General features: G+C 40.9%; 1 protein-coding gene and 1 long non-coding RNA gene across 3 annotated transcripts; one reads left to right on the top strand and one right to left on the bottom strand.

The window, feature by feature from the left end:
* Positions 1-770: 770 nt before the first annotated feature.
* LOC117975469 (uncharacterized) lies at positions 771-15,408 on the top strand. Its single transcript, XR_004665725.3, has 4 exons — positions 771-1,380; positions 2,445-2,665; positions 4,307-4,398; positions 5,013-15,408. It is a non-coding gene; the product is annotated as an uncharacterized LOC117975469 (long non-coding RNA).
* A 1,697-nt stretch (positions 15,409-17,105) lies between these two features.
* Positions 17,106-23,918, bottom strand: LOC100985183 (uncharacterized protein C12orf71). Of its 2 annotated transcripts, none has more exons than XM_034936140.3 (3): positions 22,639-23,918; positions 20,138-20,690; positions 17,106-19,637 (listed from the first exon to the last, which is right to left on the bottom strand). In XM_034936140.3, exons 2-3 carry the CDS (start codon positions 20,651-20,653, stop codon positions 19,344-19,346), a joined length of 810 nt encoding a protein of 269 aa, XP_034792031.1. In that variant the 5' UTR covers positions 20,654-20,690; positions 22,639-23,918; the 3' UTR covers positions 17,106-19,343. The 2 variants fall into 2 exon arrangements, with proteins under 2 accessions (XP_034792031.1, XP_003828900.1); XM_003828852.6 differs by lacking the exon at positions 22,639-23,918 and adding an exon at positions 22,172-22,305.
* Positions 23,919-26,484: the final 2,566 nt, after the last annotated feature.

Here is a 26,484-nt window from a genome sequence, read left to right as displayed (position 1 = left end):
AGATTTATAAAGATTCAGAAAAACACTATATGATATGGTTTGGCTGTGTCCCACCCAAATCTCATCTTGAATTGTAGCTTGCATAATTCCCATATGTTGTGGGAAGGGCCTGGTGGGAGATAATTGAATCATGGGGGCAGCTTCCCCCACACTGTTCTTGTGGTAGTGAATAAGTCTCACGAGATCTGATGGCTTTATAAGGGGTTTCCCCTTTCTCTTGGCTCTCTCATTCTTTCTTGCCTGCTGCCATGTAAGACGTGCCTTTGCTTCTCATTTGCCTTCCACCATGATCATGAGGCCTCCTCAACCATGTGGAACTGAGTCCATTAAACCTCTTTCCTTTATAAATTACCCAGCCTCGGGTATGCCTTTATTAGCAGCATGAGAACAGATGAATACAGCGTATGTAACAGAAAAAAGGGAAAAATTATAAAATGATATCTGACTGTATAAATGTGAATAGTCCCAAAGAAAAGGAAGTAGGGGAGATATGTAAAGAGACTGGGATGGCTGCAATAAGGTGCTCTGTAAACTGCCCTGATATACAATGAGTAGAAGAATGAAAAGAGAATGTGTCCCAATTTAAATGTGTCTGTAAGGAGAAGGTAGGTATTATGGTCTCCATCTTGATCTCATCTTCAGGGATGATGTACTCATTCCCAAGCTGCTGGAAGTGCTGGCTCATAGGTTCATCCTTCATTTGAAACTGCCCTTGGCTGCAGGGGACCACCTTGATCCAAGATTACAATGCCTCCCAGGTGTGGCTCATGCAAGGATAAAAAAATCCTGGCCCCGGCTGGGGTGGTGGCTCACGCCTGTAATCCCAGCATTTTGGGAGGCTAAGGTGGGCAGATCATGAGGTCAGGAGATCGACACCATCCTTGCTAACACGGTGAAACCCTGTCTCTACTAAAAATACAAAAAAATTAGCCAGGTGTGGTGGCAGGCGCCTGTAGTCCCAGCTACTCGGGAGGCTGAGGCAGGAGAATGTAATGAACCTGGGAGGCGGAGCTTGCAGTGAGCCGAGATCGCACCACTGCACTCCAGCCTGGGCAACAGAGCGAGACTCATCTCAAAAAAAAATATATATATATATATGTGTGTGTGTGTGTGTGTGTGTGTGTGTGTGTGTCTATCCTGGCTCCTTTCCCCAATTTGGGATAACTCTAAAGAACCACTCTAGCTCCAGGGCAACCTGTAGGATCAGCTAGGCCTCAGTTACAACCACTCCTCCCACTTCTCCATCTGCCTCATCCTCCCTTGTTTTCTGCCTTACAGGTGTCTCTTCCCAGATCACTCTCCAATGAACCTTTTGCATGAAACTGCTCATCTCAGAAACTTTTTAAGACAAAGATACAAAGATTGAAGTCCAAAATAAATGTAAACTTGTAAATCTTCTTCCCTTCTCTTCCTCCTCCTCTTTCTTCTTCTTCTTCTCCTTCTTCCTCCTGTGTTCCTCCTCCTCTTCCTCCTCTCCCCCTTCTTTCTTCTTTCTCCTTCTTTCTTCTTTCTCTTCCATCTTCTTTCTTCTCCTTCTCTCTTCTTCTTTCTCCTTCTTCTTTCTTCTTCCTCCTCCTCCTCCTTCTTCTTCCCCCTTCTTTCTTCTCCTTCTCTTCTTCTTCCTCTTCCTCCTTCTCCTCCTTCTTCCTCTTCCTCTTCTTCTTCCTTCTCCTCTTCTTCTTCCTTCCTCCTCCTCCTTCTTCTTCCTCTTCTTATTCTTCTTTCTTCTTCCGCTTCTCCTTCTCCTTCCTTCTTTTTCTTCTGCTTCCTTCTTCCTCCTCCTCCTCGTGCTGCTGCTTCTGCTGCTTCTTCTTTTTCTTCTTCTTCTTCCTCTTCTTCTTCTTCCTCCTTCTACTTCTTCCTTCTTCTTTTTCTTCTCTCCCTCCCTTCCCTCCTCTTTCTTTCTTTCATTCTTTATGTTTCTTTCTTTTTCCTTCCATCCTTCCTTCCCTCTTTCTTTTCTTTTCTTTTCTTTCTATCTTTTCTTTCAAAGTGTGCTCTTGCTATGTTGCCTGGGCTGGACTCAAACTCTAGACTCAAGTGATTCTCCCACCTCAGCCTGCCAAGGTTGTACTCCAACGGTAGTCTTTCATTTGTTCTTAGTGGGCCATCACGTACAGCTACTTTTACTTATACTTACGTTTTAGTATGATGAAAACTCAAAAAATATAATGGTTCATGTTTATAAATATTTTTTGTATTCAGTCCTGGCAGGGCCAAATAATTAGAGCTCTGTGCTGAGGGAGGGATTGAATATACTCAGTGCTTCTTAGTCAATGTGAATTTCTCTGGAGCACATTTAGGCAATGCTTATTTTCTCATAATGCTCCCCCAATCTTCCCCCTTTTTTTCATTTTACATATTGTTTTGAATTGGATTTCATAGAACATAGGTATTTTTTTCTTCCTTTTAAACTGTTCTATTTTCTCCTTTCTTATTCCTAGCCAAGAGCCCTGATCCAGGTGAAGTGTGTAAACCTTGCATGTGGAATTCCCAGCAAAGAAGCTGTAGGGATCGGGATAGGGCCTGGGAAGTGTCTGACTTACAGAAACCCGCCATGTCTTGTTCTCTGCTGGAGACCTCTGCTTCTCCATCTTGTGAACATCCACAGGCCCCCTGCACCGTAATCTTGCCCTCTCACTGTTGACTCAGTCCTCATGGAAGTGTAAGTGCCCTTCCTTCTGTTCATGATGTTCCAGGGCAGGAGATGAGGGGGCTGAGTAGGGAAGAAGAGAAGGCCCAGCTCCTGTCTGCTCAGACCCGGGCTGACCTCTGCCCTGGGACTCAGGCTGGGACTTGTATTTTACCATAAAGGCCCTATAACAAGTGGTGGTTGGATTTTGGTGTTAGATCAGCTGTGTTGTGGACTGACTGGGATTTTCTGCACTAGCTTTTAATCTAATTGTTACTTGGTTACATCGATTGTTTCAGCTCTTTCATAAGCAGCTTGAGGAACCACTTCCCCAAATAATCTTGGGTCTAAGTCTGAAACAGATGAAAGTGAAATCGCTGTGCCCATGGCTGCACATCCACTCACTTCTGCCTCTGCTCTCTGAAGCATCTTAGGGTGGGAGTCCTAGGAGCTCACTTTGAAAACTGCTCATTAACATGACTGTTTACTTTCAGAGCACACCCTAGTCTTAAAATTGAGCTTGCCTGTTTGTATATAATAAATTGCTTAAAACTTGCTGGGATTGGTGTGTATATATGGGCCATATATGAAGCCAGTGGTAGGAGAAAGCAGAATGGACAGATACTTACCTGATGTGATTTAATGGGGTGTTGAGAAATTCCATGATGAAAATCCACACCCCCATTCATTCCTGAAGTTCCATAGTCAGTAATGCATTTTATTTCACTGTTAAGCAACTGCCTTTTGTGAAGCTTTTTTTTTTTTAAATAAAAATATCCTCATGAAGGATATCCATTAAGTTGTTGTAACCTTGGAGTTGATCCTTTTGCTTCCTTACTTGATTAAACATCTGGGGTTAATGAATCCTCAAAAGGACAAATGGAAGGAAACAGCCACATCCGTACATCATAATTTTGTCTAGGACTGGCCCTGACTCTGTATGCATTTGTAAAACACATGTGGCAATATCTCTTGTATTTAACTGGGAGACACCTTGCTTTCTCCTTTGGTTGCAGGTAGTTCTGAGGTATTTGAAGAGAGAGCATCTCAAAAGGAAATTTTACTCTTCTTAAATATTCTTTTAGTACCAAAATATATTTTATTACTGTATCATGGTGAAGATGTATGTGCCCATATATACTAATGGGGATTTTCCCGTAAGCATGACTTATTTAAAAGAGATAAGAGAATCAGAAACTCAATTCAGAAACAATATATGTATTTCTACATATTGTCTACAACTTGTTCCTGTTGGATAGCAAAATAATAAATTGTGGGCATTTCTTATTTTTTAAATCTTAACAACAAAATATTGCAAAACCACGGTTCATTCATTTACTCAGCAAACATTCATAGAGTACCTACCATGCGCTACTTGGTTTCAGCAGAAAAAATCAGTCATCAGGGAATATTTGAGGTTGTCCAGTAACTGAGGAAGGAAGGCAGAGAAGGGTGGAGTGCTAGATGGGGAAGAATGGAAGAAGGAGGATAGGAGAGAAAGGATGGATGGAAGGAAGTCCTTAACACATGTTTTGTTGTTTTTAATTACACTCATGTTATCTAGTTTGATGTTCTTTGTTTATATAATAATTAGCCATTTGGTGCTTTTATTTTTTCTGGTGTGCTATAATTTGAAATCAGTTTTAACTTGTTTTTGTATTTGTTTCTTTTTAGTATAAAAGAACTTGTGTGGATTAGCTTGCTAAATACATCCAAGATTTGAAGAACTGAAAACAAAATCAGTATTAAACCTGCTTTTTAAAAATGTAAGTGAAGTAACTTCTGGCCATGGTTCATTTCAGACCTCTCTAAAGCCTGCAATTACCTCTCAGTGTATGTGAATTTTTTTCCAGGAGTAAAGTTACTTGACTCTAGTGAGTCTACTCATTAAGTCTAGGAGTGTTTGTATCTGCTCGCCCTTTTAAAACCTGTAAATTCTAAGAGTAGTATGAATAACATAGGTGGCTGTAGGATTTAGACGCGGTGTGGCAGGCAGTGAGCAAATCTTCATTTGGCACTGAGAAGGAAAACACAGAATTGGTAGAACATAAAATAAAAAGCACAGCCCTCTTCTCAAGTCCTTCATCACTCTTCACCTCACAGACCATTTCACTACCTTATCTACACCAGCGAGAATTGCTAGTTGACCCATTAATGACCCAGTAGGCTTAGAATATGAGGTGTTGGTTTCTCACAGGCATATTTACCCACTTTCTCCCTATTTCTCTTGCTCAATAATAATAACTACTATTTATTGAGCTTCTACCAAGTGACAGGCATTTGATTAATTCGATTCCATGTTCATTCTACAAATAGTGTTTCTGAATGCTTGCCGTGTACCAGGCATGGCCCTGACACTACTTATTACCTTATCTTCAAGGCACCCTTGCAGGGTAACAGTTAACACTTCCATGGTCTGGATGAGGATACGAGAGAGGTAAGGAGCATGCTGACGGTCACCTAGCCAGTGAATGTGAACTGTCTGACTTTCTCTGATTTGCCATATCCTTAAACGTGTTTAGATGCTCTTCCTGGCATGGATGTAAATAAGAGATTGGAACCTCCTGGATTGTGTTCATAAGAGGAGTGTGATCCTCATCCTTCTAAACTTTGTCTGGAGTCACAGAAAGCAAGGAAGTTAGAGAAACATCCTGTCACACAGCTTTGGTACCTGTGTGGGGAGCTAAGAGATCTGATGTCCAGTTCCAGTCCTTTAATGAATTTCCTCTGTATCCATGAGCTATCTAACGTCCATGGGAAACAGTTGATCTTATGCCAACCAAGGGGCATGGACCAGATGCTCTCAAGAGTCTCTCAGTCAGCTCTTTGCTGAGGGACCTTATGCATGGAGGAAAGTGCACACATCGCTAAGTGGATAGCTTGATGGAATAGTTGTTACAAAATGGACACACTTCTGCAATCAGCACCTTGATTAATAGAAAATTACCAGCACCCCAGAGCCCTCGTCCCCTCATGCTCCAGGAGCAACCGGTATCCTGCCTTGTGATGCCTTTGTTTAGTTTGTTTTTATGAATAGAATCATACAGTGAATATTCTTTTGTGTCTAGCTTGTTTTACTTATTATGTTTGTGAAATCTACAATATTGTATACAATACTTTTTTTGCATTCTCTTTGCTCTAATGCTATTCAATTGTATAGCGATTTTACAGTTGCTGGACATTTACATAGTCTCTTGCTTGGGCATATTACTAATAGTGCTCCTATGAATGTGTTGTGCATATCTTTTCATGATGATCGTATTTTGTTTGTTCAGGGACTAAAGTCATTTTGATTCAGTGGCACTTTGGAATGATGTTGAACTTTAGGTAGCCAAGTGATTTGTCTGCTTCAATGTGATGTTCCAAGGTGCTTACTCAACAGGATCAGATGAAGATGTTTTTGTAGATTACTCTTGCGGGGTGTGGCCAGGTGGAAGCCCTCTCTGATATGTGAGTGGTGTGGTGAGGCTTACTGTCCTGGCAGAGAAGGGTTTTGATTGCATGGTACAGGAAGGGACTATGTAGGGGAAGGGGAAATAGATCCAGAAGAGAGATGTGTCTGGATTCCCATAGAAACTGTCAGGATATCTTACCAATCAGATCAAGAACCTGGAAAAGTAAGAGCCCCAGGGAAGACTCAGCTTGTGAGACCCGATGTGTCTAGGGAGACAAACAGAGAAAGAAAAATTGAGGCAGGCCTGAACTCAGAAGGAGCTCTCAAAGAATTTTCTGAACAAATTCATTAAGCCTAACTTGTTTTAAGGAAGCTTTGAAAAACCAGTCCCTAAAAGTATGAATCTTGAGCCAAGAATGAACTTAAAGTATAGAACTAGGAAAAAATGTATTTTCCCAAACAAATATGGGATGTGAGCATGTGGGCTTTGCCTTAAGACCTTTCTGCATTCAGATCACAATTCCACCACTTTCTTGTCTCATGACCTTTCTGGGTCAGCTTCCACATCTGTAAAATGGGGATGGTAAAATCTCCACCTCTAAGATGCCCCCAAAATTTGCTGTAACAATTGACTACAATAGTGTTAGTATTATGCTTCAGGGCACATAGACCTAGCACTAAAAATGATAGTCATTTTATTTCTCATTCTTGTTACTAAGGTTACCCATTTGTATCTGATACTTTATGAGAGTTTTCAGATCACTTTTTAAAAATATGAGACTTTTTTTTTTTTTTTTTTTTTTGAGACAGAGTTTCACTCTTGTTGCCCAGGCTGGAGTGCAATGACGCCATCTTGGCTCACGGCAACCTCCGCCTCCTGGTTCAAGAGATTCTCCTTCCTCAGCCTCCCAAGTAGCTGGGATTACAGGCATGAGCCACCATGCCCAGATAATTTTGTATTTTTAGTAGAGACGGGGTTTCTCCATGTTGGTCAGGTTGGTCTATGAAATTCTGACCTCAGATGCTCCACCCGCCTTGGCCTCCCAAGGTGCTGGGATTATAGGCATGAGCCGCCGCGCCCGGCCGAGACTTCGGTTTTTAATTTAAATGTAGTGAATACTAACAAGAAAAGATTTTTTCTACTTGCCTCATCTTAGACTGAAACTCAGAGGAAGGATGAAGGGAGACATTTGTCATTGTGTCCTTGGCATGTCCCTCCCCAGGGTGAGTCAGTGAAGACACTCTTGGTTGTCTGAACTGGTTTACTTAGTTCACAAGAGACCAGTGGAGCTGAGATTTGTGGAAAAATAGGGTCATTTTGCACAAAGGAAATTTGTAATTTTATACATTATACTTTTTTTCCTTTTTTTTTTTTTTTTTTTTTTTTAAAAAAAAAAAAGACAGTCTCAGTTCATTGCCCAGGCTGGGGTACAATGGTGCGATCCTTGCTCACTGCAGCCTTGAGCTTCTGGGCTCAAGTGATCCTCCCCCCTCAGTCTCCTGAGTAGCTGGGACTACAGGCGTGTGCCACCATGCCCGGCTGGTTTTAAAATTTTTTGTAGAGACAGAGTCTTGTTGCATTGCCAAGGCTGGTCTTGAACTCCTGTCTTCAAGTGATCTTCCCACCTTGGCCTCCCACAGTGCTGAGATTACAAGCGTGAGCCACTGCTCACGGCAATACTTTCAGTCTTAGGTGTTCTGGCAACTGGCAAATATATGATTTCATTTGCCTAAGAGTGCAGGCAACACCCTAGTCTCTCCTCTGTGCCAGTGGTCCTTGAGTTCATGGATGATAGTGGTGAATGCTGTCTGGTTATACCACTTTTGAGGCTGAATGGACCCAGGCACAAGAATGAGGTGGGAGCCCCTTGTCCAGCTTCATCTCTGTCTTCTCTTCATTAGGCCAAGGAAGGCTGTGGGACTGTATGGTTAGCTATTCACTCAGTCTTGCCTGTATCATCACTCCACCCTGTAGTGTAGTGGTTTGTAAGTAGGCAATTTGTAGCCACTGAGATAATGTCATCCCCAAAGAAAGGCATCTACTATGGATTTATCCTTTGAGCCTTTTTCTCTGTATCCTTTTTGCAGTCTTTGTCACTTTGATTATTATGTGGGGATTGGGGCTTCCTATCTCCTGACCGTCTTTTGTGAACTAAACATTATTTTAGGGAATTCGTACTAAAATTCTGAAAGCACTGCTTGGGGATGGCAGTCTTATTTGGGATTGTGTCACATGTTTGTTTTGTGCTTAATTGGTTCATGATAACTTGGACAATATATAAATGATCTTGGTTTCATCATGTAACTCACAAAATGTTTTCTTTTACGTTTTTTTTCTTTAGTGCTTTCTCCTTTTCCTACCAAATATCTAGGCTCACTTTTACCATCAGATAGAGATTTAGTTGGGCTTTTAGAACTCTCTCATCAAGCAGATGCTTTGTGTGTGTGTGTGTGTGTGTGTGTGTGTGTGTGTGTGTGTGTGTGTGTGTGTCTGTCTGTCTGTAGTTTGTGGGCTGTTAGAAGCCATTTGCTCATCTTGTCAAAGCCATAGCAGTCTTTTCATTCTCAGTTGCTTCGCTTTCTCCTCACCTCTTAGGAAATTGGCAGCCAATGACTTTGATTTTTTTTTTCCTCTATGAGACAGATATGCTAGTGTGTAACTGTAGACAGAGGAAGAGTTTGCACATTTAGCAAATGATCAAATAAGTGGTGTGTATGTGTGTGTGTGCATACATGCTGGCTCTATAACTGAGCAAGTAGTCTTTTTTCTCTTAAGTTTCCGTACATTTATACATTTAATTAGGAGGCCTAAGTATCTATGATGGCTTTTAGATATGTAACCTCAACAGTTTTTTAAGAAGGGGGAAGAGTGTCCAAGATAATTTTTACTCTTATTTAGTGGATGTGTGGTTGAATGTTATGGTATTTTGGGGAAACTTGGGTTCTGACTCCATCGTTTCAGTGAGCCATGGTTTCCCATTGCTTCAGGAGTAGAGAAATGGGGGAAGGCATTTCAATAGTTCTTAAATCTATTATTTAGCAGTAGCTCAAGTCTGTGTGCATAGTAATCAAAGAAATGAGATTGGGTTCCCTGGGTGTGGTCTGCATTCCTTCTGTACTGTAGCGCTGTTCTAGTCTCCTGGTCAAATCACAGCCCAGAGCTGCTTCAGCCAAGAGGAGACTTAAATTAGGGATGTGCAATTTACAGCCATTGTAGCAGGATCCATTTAGTCCCTAGGCAGAAGATAACATGTGCTATCACTGTAGAAATTATAGCAGCTTTCCGATTGAAATAGCCCTGAGAGTTTCTTGTGACTATTACCTTGAGCTGAGGTGTAATCCCTTACCAGTGGTGTAATCCTAACTACAATACAACAGTTAATTGTCTTCTGTGTTCTTATTTGTGGTTCAGAACACAAATTGTTACTGTTCCATCAGCTTTTCTTGTTCGTCGTTTGTTTTTTACCTGATTCCTTTCCTGTTTAATAGTAGTTATATGCTTGGCTTGACATAGTTAGGCTATTTGGTACTGTGATATTAAGATATTTTAGAGGAAAAGGTCATCAGCTGTCTTTCTGGACTATTCTGGGCATTTTGTACTCTTTTTATATCTAACTCTTCTTTTTTTTTATTTTACTTGAAGTTCTTGGATACATGTGTAGAACATGCAGGTTTGTTACATAGATATGAATGTGCCATATTGGTTTGCTGCACCTATCAACCCGTCATCTAGGTTTTAAGCCCCACATGTATTAGGTATTTGTCCTAATGCTCTCCCTCCCTTTCCCCCCCAACTCCATGAAAGGCCCCGGTGTGTGATGTTCCCATCCCTGTGTCTATGTATTCTCACTGTTCAACTCCAAATTATGAGTGAGAACATGCAGTGTTTGTTTTTCTGTTTCTGTGTTAGTTTGCTGAGGATGATGGTTTCCAGCTTCATCCATGTCCCTGCAAAGAACATAAACTCATTCTTTTTTTATGGCTGCATAGTATTCCATGGTGTATATGTGCCACATTTTCTTTATCCAGTCTATCATTGATGGGCATTTGGGTAGGTTCCAAGTCTTTGCTATTGTAAACAGTGCTGCAATAAACATAATGTATGTATGTGTCTTTATAGTAGAATGATTTATAATCCTTTGGGTACATACCCAGTAATGGGATTGCTGGGTCAAATGGTATTTCTGGTTCTAGATCCTTGAGGAATCACCACACTGTCTTCCACAATGGTTGAACTAATTTACACTCCCACCAACAGTGTAAAAATGTTCCTATTTCTCCACATCCTCTCCAGCATCTGTCATTTCCAGACTTTTTAATGATCGCCATTCTAACTGGCGTGCGATGGTATCTTATTGTGGTTTTAATTTGCATTTCTCTAATGACCAGTGATGATGAGCTTTTTTTCATATATTTGTTGGCCACATAAATGTCTTCTTTTGAGAAGTGTCTGTTCATATCCTTCGTCCACTTTTTGATGGGGTTGTTTGTTTTTTTTCTTGTAAATTTGTTTAAGTTTCTTGTAGAATGTGGATATTAGCCCTTTGTCAGATGGATAGATTGCAAAAATTTTCTCCCATTCTGTAGGTTGCCTGTACACTCTGATGATAGTTTCTTTTGCTGAGCAGAAGCTCTTTAGTTTAATTAGATCCCATTTGTCAATTTTGGCTTTTGTTGTAATTGCTTTTGGTGTTTTAGTCATTAAGTCTTTGCCCATGCCTATGTCCTGAATGGTACTGCCTAGGTTTTCTTCTAGGGTTTTTATATTTTTAGGTCTTACGTTTAAGTCTTTAATCCATCTTGAGTTAATTTTTGTATAAGGTGTAAGGAAGGGGTCCAGTTTCTGTTTTCTGCATATGGGTAGCCAGTTTTTCCAGCACTATGTATTAAATAGGGAATCCTTTCCCCATTGCTTGTTTTTGTCAGATTTGTCAAAGATCAGGTGATTGTAGATGTGTGGTGTTATTTCTGAGGCCTCTGTTCTGTTCCGTTGGTCTGTGTATCTGTTTTGGTACCAGTACCATGCTGTTTTGGTTACTGTAACCTTGTAGTATAGTTTGAAGTCAGGTAGTGTGATGCCTCCAGCTTTGTTCTTTTTGCTTAGAATTGTCTTGGCTATACAGACTCTATTTTGGTTCCATATGAAATTTAAAGTAGTTTTTTTTTATCTAGTTCTGTGAAGAAAGTCAATGGTAGCTTGATGGGGATGGCATTGAATCTATAAATTACTTTGGGCAATATGGCCATTTTCATGATATTGATTCTTCCTATCCATGAGCATGGATATTTTTTTCCATTTGTTTATGTCCTCTCTTATTTCCTTGATCAGTGGTTTGTAATTCTCCTTGAAGAGGTCCTTCATGTCCCTTGTAAGTTGTATTCCTAGGTATTTTGTTTTCTTTGTAGCAATTGTGAATGAGAGAGAGTTCACTCATGATTTGGTTCTCTGCTTGTCTATTTTTGTTGTATAGGAATGCTTGTGGTTTTTGTACATTGATTTTGTATCCTGAGACTTTGCTGAAATTGTTTATCAGCTTAAGGAGTTTTTGGGCTGAGACAATGGGGTTTTCTAAATATGCAGTCATGTCATCTGCAAACAGACATTTTGACTTCCTCTTTTCCTGTTTGAATACCCTTTATTTCTTTCTCTTGCCTGATTGCTCTGGCCAGAACTTCCAGTACTATGTTGAATAGGAGTGGTGAGAGAGGGCATCCTTGTCTTGTGCCAGTTTTCAAAGGGAATACTTCCAGCTTTTGCCCATTCAGTATGATACTGGCTATGGGTTTGTCATAAGTAGCTCCTATTATTTTGAGATATGTTCCAACAATACCTACTTCGTTGAGAGTTTTTAGCATGAAGGGATGTTGAATTTTATCGAAGGCCTTTTCTGCAACTATTGAGATAATCATGTGGCTTTTGTCGTTGGTTCTGTTTAAGTGATGGATTATGTTTATTGATTTGCATGTGTTGAACCAGCCTTGCATCCCAGGGATGAAGCCGACTTCATCATGGATAATCTTTTGATTTGCTGTTGGATTTGGTTTGCCAGTATTTTATTAGGATTTTTGCATTGATGTTCATCAGGGATATTGGCCTGAATTGGTGTGTGTGTGTGTGTGTGTGTGTGTGTGTGTGTGTGTGTGTGTCTGCCAGGTTTTGGTATCAGGATGATGCTGGCCTCATAAAATGAGTTAGGGAGGAGTCCCTCATTTTCTGCTGTTTGGAATAGTTTCAGAAGGAATGGTACCACCTCCTCTTTGTACCTCTGGTAGAATTTGGCTGTGAATCCATCTGGTCCTGGGCTTTTTTGGTTGGTAGGCTATTAATTACTGCCTCAATTTCAGAACTTGTTATTGGTCTATTCAGGGATCGACTTTTTCCTGGCTTAGTCTTGGGAGGGTGTAAGTGTCCAGGAATTTATCCATTTCTTCTAGATCTTCTAGTTTATTTGTGTAGAGGTGTTTATGGTATTCTCTGATGGTAGTTTGTATTTTTGTGGGATCAGTGGCGATATACCCTTTATCATTTTTTGTTATATCTATTTGATTGTTCTCTCTTTTCTTCATTATTAGTCTGGCTAACGGTCTATCTATTTTGTTAATCTTTTCAAAAAACCAACTCCTTGAGGCTACGATTTTGAGACCAGCCTGGCCAACATGGTGAAACCCTGTCTCTACTAAAAATGTAAAAATTAGCCTGTGTGGTTGTGCATGCCTGTAGTCCCAGCTACTTGGGACACTGAGGCATGAGAATCGCTTGAACCCAGGAGGTGGAGGTTGCAGTGAGCAGAGATCATGCCACTGCACCCCAGCCTAGGCTACAGAGTGAGACTCTGTCTCAGCAACAACAAAAGACTGTATAGAGCACACTCTCACTCTCAGAAGTCCCCCAGAATGCACAATACTGCATATAGTGACTATGCCTGTTCTTGTTAGTTTGGAAGAAGCAGAACAATCTGTCACTGCTCAAAATAAAAGAAAACATCAAAACAATTTGAAGAAATTATTATCATTATAAGTGTCAGGCTGTTCTTGATTTGTGAGAAACAGAAATTTACTATGTTTTGAAGGTAGACATGAGATATTCAGGCTTTGAAACTTGCAAAAATTTCAAAGGACAGAGGACCTACCTCCCCATTTGGCAAAAATTATTCTTTTTAATCTCAGCAAAAGCTAGATAAACTCCTGAAATCTTACATGTTCTGGAAAAATACCTCGATGCTAGTCTGCTTTCAACTGAACCAATTTGGCTTTTTATAGTTAGGACTTGAAGGATGAATATTTACCAATCTGTGAGACTGAAAATTCTTTGCAGCCAGCTGTGAACCCAAAGGCAGGTGCCAGGATGAATGAATGAATCTAGATTAAAGAATTGCCCAGTTTATATTGCTTGAGAAATCAAATTATTATCTAAGTTTTGTTTAGAGTAAATGTTTGATGTTTTAAATATATATATATACCTCATAAGCTATTACTGTCATACAAATATAGCAGATATAATTAATAGAGATCTATACTACCTACTTACTAGAACTTTTTTTTATATTTTCCCCATCTTTGCTTTCTCATTTTCTCTTTCTCTCTTTTTTCCTGGACTAATTGAAAGTAAGTTGCAGATATCATGACACTTCTATCCTTAAATATTTCAGCCTAAATTTCCTAAGAACCCAGGACATTCACCTACATAGCCGTATATTCTCATTATACCCAGCAAATATTCAATCATATTATCTAAGGTACACTCCACATTCAGAAAAAAAAAATGCCCTTTACCATAGTTTTTGTTTTGCTTTTGGTTTTGATCAAAGATTCCATCAAAAATGGCTCACGCCTGTAATCCCAGCACTTTAGGAGGCCAGGGTGGGCGGATCACCTGAGGTCAGGAGTTCGAGACCAGCCTGACCAACATGGAGAAACCCCATCTCTACTAAAAATACAAAATTAGCCGGGTGTGATGGCACATGCCTGTAATCCCAGCACTTTGGGAGGCCGAGGCGGGTGGATCACAAGGTCAGGAGATCGAGACCATCCTGGCTAACAAGGTGAAACCCCGTCTCTACTGAAAATACAAAAAATTAGCGGGGTGTTGTGGCGAGTGCCTGTAGTCCCAGCTACTCGGGAGGCTGAGGCAGGAGAATGGCGTGAACCTGGGAGGCGGAGCTTGCAGTGAGCCGAGATTGTGCCGCTGCACTCCAGCCTGGGCAACAGAGCAAGACTCTATCTCAAAAAAAAAAAAAAATTACAAAGAGCAATTGGTTGTCATGTTTCTTTCATCTCTTTTATGAACTCTTTTGTCTCCCTGTCTTTTTTGTGTTTTATTTTGAGTTTTATGATGTTAACATGTTTTAAAAGTCAAAGACAGTTGTCTGGTAAAATGTCCTGTTGTCTAGATTCATCTAACTGTTGGTGTCCTCATAATTAGATTCAAATTAAACATTGCTAGCAAGTATACATTGCTTCTTTTCAGAAGGTGCATGATATTAGCTAGGCTAAGTTTAATCACTTGGCTAAGTTGGTGTTGACCAGACCTTTCCATTGTAAAGGTGCCTAATCCTCTTGATAACTAAGAAGGCACCTGTGGGGTGATCTTAGAGAGCATGTGCATGTTTTTTTCCCTGACAGTGATTCACCCAATGGTTTTAGCATCTATTTTTGATCCTTATATGAATCAATTATTAAGTGTCTGGTTGCAATATGGTACTAACTTGATTTCTAAAGTCATTTTACTGAAGAAAAATTCTCCTTTCCATCCCCATGTTCTGCTTGGGGAAAATCTTGGCCCCAAAGATGCATGACAGAAGGACTGATGAAAGTGAAACTTAAAAACAACTATCCAAACACACATTAACTATGAAGATGTTTGAAGGGTTTTCTTTTCCTTTCTAAGTAGGTACGCAGGAAACCTGTATCTTAGAATGAGAGCTCTTTATTTTAGAGATTTGTACTTAAAATTATCTTTATTGATGCAGATGAGGGAAAACTAAATAAATTGCCATTCTGATTTTCTTTTGGACTGAGAGAATTCAGTACTAATGAGATGAATTTTCTTTCAGTGCCACAATCTGAAAAGCTATGATGTATACCATACCATTTGAAAATGTCTTAGAAGTAGTTCCTTATAAAGCATATTATATTGAAATCAAATGGGCATTAAAACCATGGAATTCCTTTGAAAGGTGGGATAAAGCAGAAATTGTTTTGTCTTGGTACTTCTTGATCTAGGCTAATAATGCTTTGGAGGAATTTGTCCTGAGGCTTTTTACTCATTCTGCTCAGGACTGGCTCACTTAGTGAGTGTTATCTGATGAAGATCTTATTTCACTTCTGAAAGTACAGCGTTATTCTATTTGTTTGAGGTATTAGTAGGTAGCAGGAAAAGATTGACTCCAGGCATTGCAATATAAAACCCACCCATCCATCTTGAAATTGGTGGTGTCCTACATGCTATGTAAGTTCTCCCACTTGCAATTTATAATGAGGAGACATATTTTTGAAGCAATGAACTGTTCCCTTTAAGTCAACAAAATTGTTTTTTATTATTGGTGTAAGGACTTTAGCACTCTCCAGGAAATCGTTTATAATTTACTTCATTTTTCTTTTGTTTCATAAGAGGATTTTAGACACTATTCTTGTGGCCAGTTAGACTTGGACCCATGCATCCTCTTGAGCCGTGAATTTGCTAGTCTCAATCTCCTGGGCTCAAGTGATCCTTGAGCCTTGGCCTCCCAAAGTGCTGAGATTATAGGCATGAGCCACCGTGCCTGGCTGATAACATATTTGAAACTATAATGAAGAGATACTGAGATTATTTCCTATTTTAAAATACTTTGTCCTGCTTTCTAATATATAGCATGACAGTCAACCTCAAAGGGTATGGAAAGCTTACTTTATTGTAAAGACTTGCAAAGCACACTGCTTAAATTTTAGGGACAGGTTCATACCTGCCAAGCAGGTTTATAAAACACTGATGAATAAACACAAGTTTGCCAGAAATCTTACTAAAGAACAGTGCATCTTATTCAGTGTAGACAGTCTTCTAAAGTATTTTGGTTGAGTTTTTCTTAGAGCTTAATAACTAGACTAAGGATTAAAATAATAAAACTAGTTTCAAGTCTCTTGAGAGTAAGATATGTCATCTTTCAGGCTTATCATAGTGTCTAGTCTAAAGCAACAGTAAGGCTCCAGGTATATTTGTTTGATTACATTTTCAATTTAGTTTCTAAATTCCTTTAGTCTTATTAGATTTCTCAATCGATAGGTTGCCATCTCACTTGATGTCTACTTGATGGCCATCTTCTTTTCTTGTCTGCCTCCCTTTTCATTCCTATTCTTGATCCTACTGACCAGTCACTTTTGACTTAAAGAATAGCAACTCTTTAAGCTGTTGTATTTGACTTTTTAAAAATTATATAGACAGGATGTATTAAAAACATTTAAAGAATTACATAAAGAGAGCTAGATTACTCAGTACTAAACACTGTGTTAGGATTTCGGTTTTTCATTGTTTTTTTTGAGATGGAGTCTCGCTCCATCGCCCAGGCTGGAATGCAATGGTGCTATCTCAGCTCCCTGCAACCTCTGTCTCCTGGGTTCAAATGATCCTCCTACCTCAGCCTCCTGAGTATCTGGGATTACAGGCACCTGCCACCACACATGGCTAATTTCGTATTTTTAGTAGAGACAACATTTCACCATGTTGCCCAGGCTGGTCTCAAACTCCTGACCTCAAGTGATCTACCCACCTCGGCCTCCCAAAGTGCTGGGATTACAGGTGTGAGCCACCGCAACTGGCCCACTGTGTTAGGATTTGAAATAAAAAGGAACTAAGACCTGGTGCTTGTCCTTGAGAGCTCACAGTCTACAGGTAAAATAGATCTATAAAGAGAGCTGAAAAGTACAGGTCATGGCAAGAAGGTGGCAGGGCAGGGACTAGGGGACAGCTAAAGGAGGGTCATGATCCTTTACCTGAGGGATCAATATAGTCCCATAGAAACCCTAGAGCAGGATCTTTAAGGATGAGTTTCCCAGGCAGTCAGGGAATGCAGAGGGAAATCCCTATGGTTTTGTGTGTTGGCTGCAGTGAGGAGCAAGAGGGTCCCCTTGGGGAACTTGGTGAGTATAGATTTTAGAAAGGTTTGGGAGAAGGGCAACATGGCAGATGTTACTAGATGTGGTAGAAATGCCAAGTTTGGGAAGGAGGTGTATGGGTTGGATCTAGACAGAAACGGATATAAGTCAGGGAACAGGTGTGGTGATAGGACTCCAAATCTTGGTGAAGTCAAAGAGCAGGCAAAGGTGGGGGAGTGTGTTCAACTGAGTTGTGGGTTGGGCAGGTGTCCTCAGGGAGGCGGACGAAGTGAGAGGCCTTGGGGTGTGACCTTGAGCATATATTCCTAAAAGGGCCCTATTTTTTATCTCCTCCCTCCTACTGTACTGTCTTTCCTGGGCCATATTCACCACACTGTCTTTCACATGCATTTTTAACCAGTCAAGATCTCATACCTCCATTCCATACTAATTAAAGTCAGTTAAAGTCCTCCACCTTAAATAATCTCATTTGTAACTCAAAGAATCTCATACAGGAAACCTTTTACAACCAACCCCCCCATGCTGAATGGGTTATTTTTTTCATTAGAACTCAGCGTTTACTCACTATAGAGTATTATCACTCATACCCTTTATAATCATATGTTTGCCTGACCTTATGTCTTAAATAAGTTGCTTGAGCCTAAAGATTGGAGGTGTTTTTGTTTTTTTGGCAAGCTTGAAAAGTATCTGGCACTCCTATTTGTTAAATATTTGTAGAAGGAAGGAAGAAGAGAGGAAGGAGAGGGATACGGAATTGAAATTGAGGAAAGGAAGGAATTTGAAACTGAAGAGTCATATGCTTTGCCACATAAACTCTGAAGGTCACACAGGATGGTAGTGCCAGCAGAAGAAGGAGGACGTTGAGTGAACCTGTGGTTGAATGAGGAGGATGGTAGAAATGCTGGGGAGGTAAGAGTCAGGACAAGAAGGCTGAGGGCAGCCTTCCTCAAAGAAGTTGACATTTAGTGGAACGTTCAATGACAATTGCAAAGGAGTTTCAGAGGACAGAATGGAATGGGTTGGGAGAGGATTTGGTTAAGATTTGCTGAAAACCCTGAACTTTTGGTAAATACTGCTCTGTGTGGGAAATGTTTCAATGAGAATTGACTGTTAATTAACTCTCACTCTTGGATATCCCTTGAACAAGCTGTCTGGAGAGTTCCTCAGGAGAATGTCTACTTGCAACAACAGTAATAATATTTATCAAGTGCTTGTGTTACCTCATAAACTCTCACACTAACCCTGTGAGGTATGTATTATTATCTTCCACATCTTTTGAATGAAGACAGCTAGACTTAGAGTGGTTAAGAAGTGTTCACAGTCGTCACATTGCTCCTAAGTGGGCCACTACTACAGCCAAGGCAACACATGCTAGAACCTGTCAAGTACCCAGAGAATATCAGAACTGCTGTCCGATCTCCTGAAATTGAAATTAATTTCCTCAGTGACTCAATACCCACTGCCACTCACTCAAGCCCTGCAAGTTCAAGCCAAATCATCCTGCCACCGCAGGAATCTGATGGGTCACGCTGCTGCCTACTGAAAATGGGGATTTGGGTTAATGATAAAATAGGTTAAAACACATAAAATAGATAAACTAGGGTAAAATACAGTAAGAATGGATGAGAGGAGAGAAAAAGAATACTTCAGTTTAGGAAGCATAATACTACTTAAAATTTCCTGAGAATAAATTTGTCTTCTAGACAACACATATGCTTTCTTTTCTTTTTTTAAATTTTTCTTTAATTTTAATTAATTAATTAATTTATTTATTTTTTTGAGATAGAGTTTTGCTCTTTTGCCTAGGCTGGAGTGAAGTGGTGTGATCTCAGCTCACTGCAACTTCTGCCCCCAGGTTCAAGCGATTCTCCTGCCTCAGCCTCCTGGGTAGCTGGGATTATAGGCGCCCCCCACCACGCCAAGCTAATTTTTGTATTTTTAGTAAAGATGGGGTTTTGCCATGTTGGCCTGGCTGGTCTCAAACTCCTGACCTCAGGTGATCCACCTGCCTGCCGCAGCCTCCCAAAGCGCTGGGATTACAGGTGTGAGCCACTGCGCCTGGCCCACATATGCTTGAAATGTGAGTCAAGATGGTGTGCTGGGAGAGGAAGATGTGGGGTGACAAGAGCATTTATTTTTTTTATTGAGGAAAAAACAAACTGATGGGGATTATTAATGGAATCCTTATTATGGGTTATTTTAAACTTTCCAAAAAGTTTAAAAATCTGTCTATATGGGATGTCCTAATTCAAGGGTTTCTTGAGGTTGAATTCTCTTGCCTCTGTGAAAGAGTCTTTTCGTTGGTGCTGACCGATGGGGACTCTTGGTGGCATTCACAGGGTGATCCCTCCTCAGCAGAGAGGGGAGGATACGCTGCCTCAGCCAGCTGAAGGCCCACCCAAAGTTCAGGCAGCACTGGGCCTGTGTGTGGGAAGGAGTGTCATCCTTCTCTGGCTGCTCTGACAGGATTGAGGAGATCTCTGGAGCGCTTGTCCTTTGGCTGGCGGTTGCCTGGCTTATCATCTGCCACGAAAATGAAGGATGTGTTAGGTAGGAATAACCATGACAACAGCCAAATCAACATTTACTCATTTGTGGAACTCACATCCTTTTACCAAAAATAGCCCAAGTGTCAATGCAGAGTTTCAATGCTCATCAATACTAAACATATACGTTTTTGGTGGGGAGGGAGATATAGTTAGCCCTTCTCCTTGCTTGCTACCCTCTTGTTTCCCTCAGCATTCCCAGTCTTTTCCCTACAGCTTCACCCTGACTCCTTTCCTTGTTGTCTCCCACTGGTATCACGTCAGTCCCCCTGGGACCTGCCTCCTCCTAGTGGTCATAAGATTCTGTGGTTCAACCCAGGCCTATCCCTTCCTGTCCTGTGAGGCATCTCTGCTCTCCTCAGCCAGCTCATGTCCCTTAAGCCTTAGAGGAGTCTGTGGAGACTACATAACATCTTTATTTTCTGGTGGTTTGCACTTGGGCAGGTCTTGACAAGCATCATGTTCTTGATGACTGACCTGAACCATTTCCGGAGGGGAGCCGCTGGACAGCTGGAAATCTTTCTGAGCAGTTTCAGGAAATACAGCGTCATCATCTTTCAGATTTTCTAGAAATATCTGAAACTCTTGCACAAGATTATTCAGTTTGCCAACAGACAGTTTTGTTCTCTCTTTTGGTAACTTGTCTATCCACAGGTTGTCTCCATTTAGAAGCCTATTAGCTCTTGAGTCTGTGTTATCAGAGCCAATGTCCACGTCCCAGGCCAGGAAGATGCTTAGTTTGCAAAACTGCTCTGGTTCATCCTGAATTTGGTCTTGTCTCTTCATGCGTCTCCCTATCCTTTCAGTCCCCCATGCCCCTTGGATGGGAGGAAGAAAGTGGATGGAAGGACCCTTGGAAGGTGCGTCTTCCCAGGAGGTTGTGTCCTCACAGGGGGTGTCCTCACAGGGGAAATAGCCCACAGAGAGGCTCAGGTTGGAATTGGATTTGGAGCTGTCGTCCTCTATGTCACTGTTAGAGGATGAATATGCCATGGAGTTCAAAGGCACAAATCTCTCTCAACTTGAGAAGCTTCAAAAAAGAAAAAAGAAAAAATAGGTGGGACTAAGGAGAAGAGAATCATAGTACTTAAGCAAAAACATTATCCATTCCCTTCTCTTTTTTCTTTTTTTTTTTTTGAGACGAAGTCTCACTCTGTCTCCCAGGCTGGAATGCAGTGGTGTGATCTTGGCTCACTGCAACCTCAGCCTCCCGAGTAGCTGGGACTACAAGCACACGCCACCACACCTGGCTAATTTTTGTATTTTTTAGTAGAGATGGGGTTTCACCATGTTGACCAGGCTGGTCTTGAACTCCTGACCTCAGGTAATCCACTCACCTTTGCCTCCAAAGTGCTGGGATTATAGGTGTGAGCCACCACACCCGGCCCCATTCCCTTTTCTATTCAGAACTACCCCATTTAGATAGAAGTATTATCCAATAGTTTTTGTTTGTTTTTGTTTTTTTTTTTTTGAGATGGAGCCTCGCTCTGTTGTCCAGGCTGGAGTTCAGTGGTGTGATGTCAGCTCACTGCAACCTCCGTCTCCTGGATTCAAGAGATTGTCTTGCCTCAGCCTCCCGGGTAGCTAGGACTACAGGCACATGCCACCATGCCCAGCTAATTTTTTGTATTTTTAGTAGAGAAGGGGTTTCACCATGTTAGCCAGAAAGGTCTTGATCTGACCTCGTGATCTACCTGCCTCGGCCTCCCAAAGTGCTGGGATTACTGGCATGAGCCACCAGGCCTGGCCAGTGTTATCCAGTTTTTACAATCTCTCAGTGAAGGGCAGAAGAGGCAGCCCTCTCCCTTTTAAAACTTATTTCATTGTATTATAATCCTCTCTACTAAGTATCTCCACTTCTCATCATTTGTCCTACTGTGGTTGTAAGATCTTGTATCATAAAAGAAAAGGATGATCATTGTATAAAATTGGAAAAATATAGGAAAGTATGAAGATGAAATAAATATGCTGTAGTCCTACCTTCTAAAGATAATGATAACTATCAAAACATTTTGATGGACTTCCTTATCTTTTCTATTTATATAAACACACATATACATATCTGTACATTTATACAATATGTCCACATATACATATATGTAAATGTGGATATGACATAGTTGAAACTGAAATTATTTTATCCCATAGCCTACAACAAACATATATATGGTTACTCTGCAATTTTTAACCACTTCTTATTAATGCTAAATAAATCTGTAATAAACCCGCTTTTCCATAAATCTTTGACTATGTCTCTTATTTTTCTATATGTAGGATTAATGGACCAAACCCCATAAATATATTAAAGTCTTGTGGTAGTTGATACCAAATTACTTTCCAGAAGGTTTTGGTATTTAGATGCCCATCCTCCCACCGTCTGATGACACTGTTTAGTCCAGCTTTTTCTGTGAAGCCCCGGAGTAAGTAGGGCTGGAAGAATGTGCACGTGCATGCACGCGTGCACGCGCGCACACACAGACACACACACACACAAACAAAAGACTGTCACACCCTGCTCTGGTGGCTGCCCACGTGGAAGAAGTGCTGCTAACTCCTGAGGCAAAAAAAGGAGACACGAGAAATCCTTCACATCCCGAGTCTCAGTGGCTAAAAGTCCAGCTGTCAGAAGTCTGTGTTCTGAGACTGTTGGTTACCATGGCAACAGAAAGAACCGAGTTAGAGCCAGGAATGTGGAAAGAGAAAAGGAAAGAAGGGGACAGAAAGCCACAGAATCTATCCCTTTGTTTCCAAAATATTCTATGCCCATACCATCCTAGGCTGAAGAGGATCCCTCTTGAGTGTAGAAGAACGAATGCATGGAGTTTACTTCTCTCTTGTCAGGTGGCAGATGGTTCCCGTCCTTAGGAGATTTAGAGCTCTAAATAAGGGGCATGGGTATAAACATACACATACATACACACACACAGACATGCTTACAAATGGAAAGCAGAAAGCCAAGAAACACTTATCTGACCTACCTATTGGATTCATCAATTTTCTTAAGATCTTTCCCCAATATTTGTCTCTCTCCATTTCCATTATACAAGATTACAGTTAAAGTTTGCCGTGACTCACTCTCAGGTTTTTCACTGTAGAACTGGCTTAAATTTGTATATTCTGTTAAATAAGATGTTTAAGGAATTCTGATGACATGATAGAAGAAATAGGCAGAGTTAGAGTTGGAAAGAAGCAGCTTCTACTACCCAACAGAGGCAGCCTGGCAGGTGCCCACAGACTGCTCACAACTCCCCTGAGTGATTGTGGACCTGGATTAATCCTGGAAGGTGTTTAAGTCAGAAGCCACATGTTCCCTGGCATTTATTTATTTATTTATTTATTTATTTATTTATTTATTTGAGATGGTGTCTCACTTTGTCACCCAGGCCAGAGTGTAGTGTCATGGTCTGAGCTCACTGCAACCTCCACCTCCCGGGTTCAAGCGATTATCCTGCCTCAGCCTCCTGAGTAGCTGGGGATTACAGGCATGGGCCACCATGCCTGGCTAATTTTTTGTGTTTTTAGCAGAGATGAGATTTCTCCATGTTGGCCAGGCTGGTCTCAAACTCCTGACCTCAAGTGATCCGCCCTCCTTGGCCTCCCAAAGTACTGGTATTACAGGCGTGAGCCACCCACCATGCCCGGCCCCCTAGCATTTATTTTATTTTATTATTATTTTTTATTTTTAGAGATGGGGTCTCACTCTTTTGCCCAGGCTAGAGTACAATGATGCCATCATAGCTCACTGCAGCCTCAAACTCCTGGCCTCAAGCAAACTTCCTCAGCCTCCCAGGTAGCTAAGATTACAGGTGTATACCACTATGCCTGGCTAATTTTCCCTAGCAATTATTTAACACTTATTATATGCCAGGTCTTGTACTAAGCACTTTATGTGTGTCATTTTTCAATCCTCACAGCAACTCAATCAGTTAAATATCATCATATGCCCCATTCAATAGAAGGAAGAACCAAGGCATGAACGGTTATATAACTCTCTCTTTTCCCCAGTCATAAACCCAAGAACCTGGATTCAAACATAGGTAGTCTGGCTTCAGAGCCCATATCCTAACCTCTACACACTCTTGTCTCAGGAGGCTGACCACCCATCTCCTCCCGGGAAGATTCCTGGAGGAGTTGCTCCAGGCCAAAATAAACCCATGTTCTGGTTCCTTGGAAGAAAATCCTTTGAGGGGAACAGCTTGTTCTAAGAGACTTGCAAGAGGTACATATGGTATACAGGACTGGCCTAACAATGGTGTCCACATTTGGAGCAGGCTAAAATGAGATTTAAAATAAGTATTCAGCTTCCTCTTTGGCATAATGGGATCTGGAGTCCTTGCTCTGGCTTTTCATAAAAACTCAGTGACTGCCTTCCAGAACTCTGAGCACCTAGAAAAGAATTTATAAGTAGCTTCCTCTCCATGCAGCTAGAGTGGAGGTGGGGGGGTGGGTGGGCAGGGAACTATGTTTTGTCATTACTCACGGAAATGGAGCACTTTGAACTGAATATAAACATTTAAAGAAGAAATGATTTCCCAACCTGTACCAGAGAAGTTTAGAGTGATCTTGAGGATAGAAGAGCTTCAAAGGGGGGCAACCTCAGAGAAAACTTGAAATTTTACTTATTTATACCATTTCTCTACAATATATTTGTAGAGATATTGTATTAGTCTGTTCTCACACTGCTAATAAAGTCATACCGAAGACTGAGTTGTTTATAAGGAAAAAGAGATTTAATGGACTCACAGTTCCATGTGGCTGGGGAGGCCTCACAATCATGGCAGAAGGCAAAGGAGGAGCAAAGTCATGTCTTACATGGCAGCAGTCGAGAGAGAGCATGTACAGGGGAACTCCCTTTTATAAAACTATCAGCTCTCGTGAGACTTATTCACTATCATGAGAACAGCACAGGAAAGACCCACCCCCATGTTTCAATTACCTCCCACCAGCTCTCTCCCAAAACACTTGGGAATTATGGGAGCTACAATTTGAGATTTGGGTGGGGACACAACAAAACCATATCAGATATATTCTCTACAATCTGTGTGTGTGTGTGTGTACACAACTTTTAATACGTACAACTCAGGTCGTCAAAGTGCTTGAAACACTTTTTTGCCATGATTAATCTCTTTTTTGCCAGAGAAAAATATATAATCATTTAGGTTTTTCTTTCTAAAGCATCATAGAAATAGCAATGACACACATCATTCTTAGGATGGTATGCTGAGGAATGTAGTCAATTCTAAATGATAACTTTGCTTTCACTTCCAAAAGAAGATCAGGGGATTTGGGAGTCCTCATTAACAATACAGCTCATGTTAATTTCTTTCTTAGGGCCTTTATTTGACTTGCAGGTCTAGCTTCTCTTGGATTACAATTATTACATTATCTAAGTAGTATAAACTGCCTTTTCTCTTGAAGCAAGATCAACTATAATAAAGATTCTTGAAGTTTTAGAAATGATAGTATGTTGTGGATTTATAATGTTTTAGGCCTGAAGCCAATAATAACTAAGAATTGGAACACTTCCTAAGATCCATTTGACTTTATGGGATTTGGAACCTAAATATGCAGAGTAGGAAGTTTCTAATTTAGAAGTTAAGCTGTTGTGATGCATAATTTTATGTGTCAACTTGGCTAGGCCACGTGGTGCTTAAGTATTTGTTCAACATTATTCTGGAGGTGTCCATGAGGGTATTTCTGTATGGACTAGTATTTGAATCAGTAGACCCAGGAAAGCAGATTGCTCTCCCCAGTGTGGGTGGACATCATCCTATCCACTGAGGCCTGAGTAAAACAAAACACTGAGTAAAGGAGATTTTGCACAGTCCTTCCCTGCCCCTGGAATCAGACTGGCACTTACATTATCAGCCCTCCTGCTTCTCAAGCCTTCAGACTCAGACTGGAATTATACCATTAGCTTTTCTGGGTCTCCAGCTTGCAGTTGGCAGATCTTGGGACTTCTCAGCCTACATAATTGCATGAGCCAATTCCTTAAAATCTCCCTCCTTTCTATTTCTTTCTCTTTCCCTCCCTCCCTCCCTCCCTCCCTCCCTCCCTCCCTCCCTCCCTCCCTCCCTCCCTCCCTTCCTTCCTTCCTTCCTTTTTCTTTCTTGCTTCTCCTTCCTTCCTTCCTTTCATCCATCCATTCATCTCCTATTGGTTTTGTATCTCTACAGAACCCAGAGTAATACAGCTATTTATTTATTTTTTATTGAAATTATGAAATATTTTAAGCATACAAAAAAGAGACATCCTGAACCTGTGATGGAAGGCACTAACAGCAGAGCATCGTTTCCTTGGTATTCTTGCCAACAATGTATAATATCAACCTAATCATGAGAAAATATCTAACAAACTCCAATCGTGGGACATTTGACAAAGTAACTGACAAGTGTCAAGTCAAGAAAGGCAAGGAAAGACTGAGGTACTGTCACAGACTGCAAGAGACTAAGGAGAACTAACCACTAAACACAATGTGTGATTCTAGATAGGATTGTAGAATAAAAAAAGGACACTAGTGGAAAAACAGGAAATTCCAACCCATCTTTGTTTTAGTTAATCATGCTGTATCTGAGTTAATATCCTGGTGTGATCATTGTACTATGGTTGTGTAAGATGTTAACATTAGGGGTGTAAGCTGAGAGGTATATGGATACTCTGTAATATGTTTGCAACTTCTCTGCAAGTCTAAAATTAGGTCACAATAAAAAGTTAAAAGAAGGGCGGGGCATGGTGACTCACGCCTGTAATCCCAGCACTTTGGGAGACTGACGTGGGTGGATCACCTGAGGTCAGGAGTTCAAGATCAGCCTGGCCAACATGGT

Source organism: Pan paniscus, chromosome 10, assembly GCF_029289425.2.
Source record: "Pan paniscus chromosome 10, NHGRI_mPanPan1-v2.0_pri, whole genome shotgun sequence".
Lineage (NCBI taxonomy): Eukaryota > Metazoa > Chordata > Mammalia > Primates > Hominidae > Pan > Pan paniscus.
Note: the sequence above shows the minus strand (reverse complement) of the source record. Positions and strands in the feature narration are given on the sequence as shown.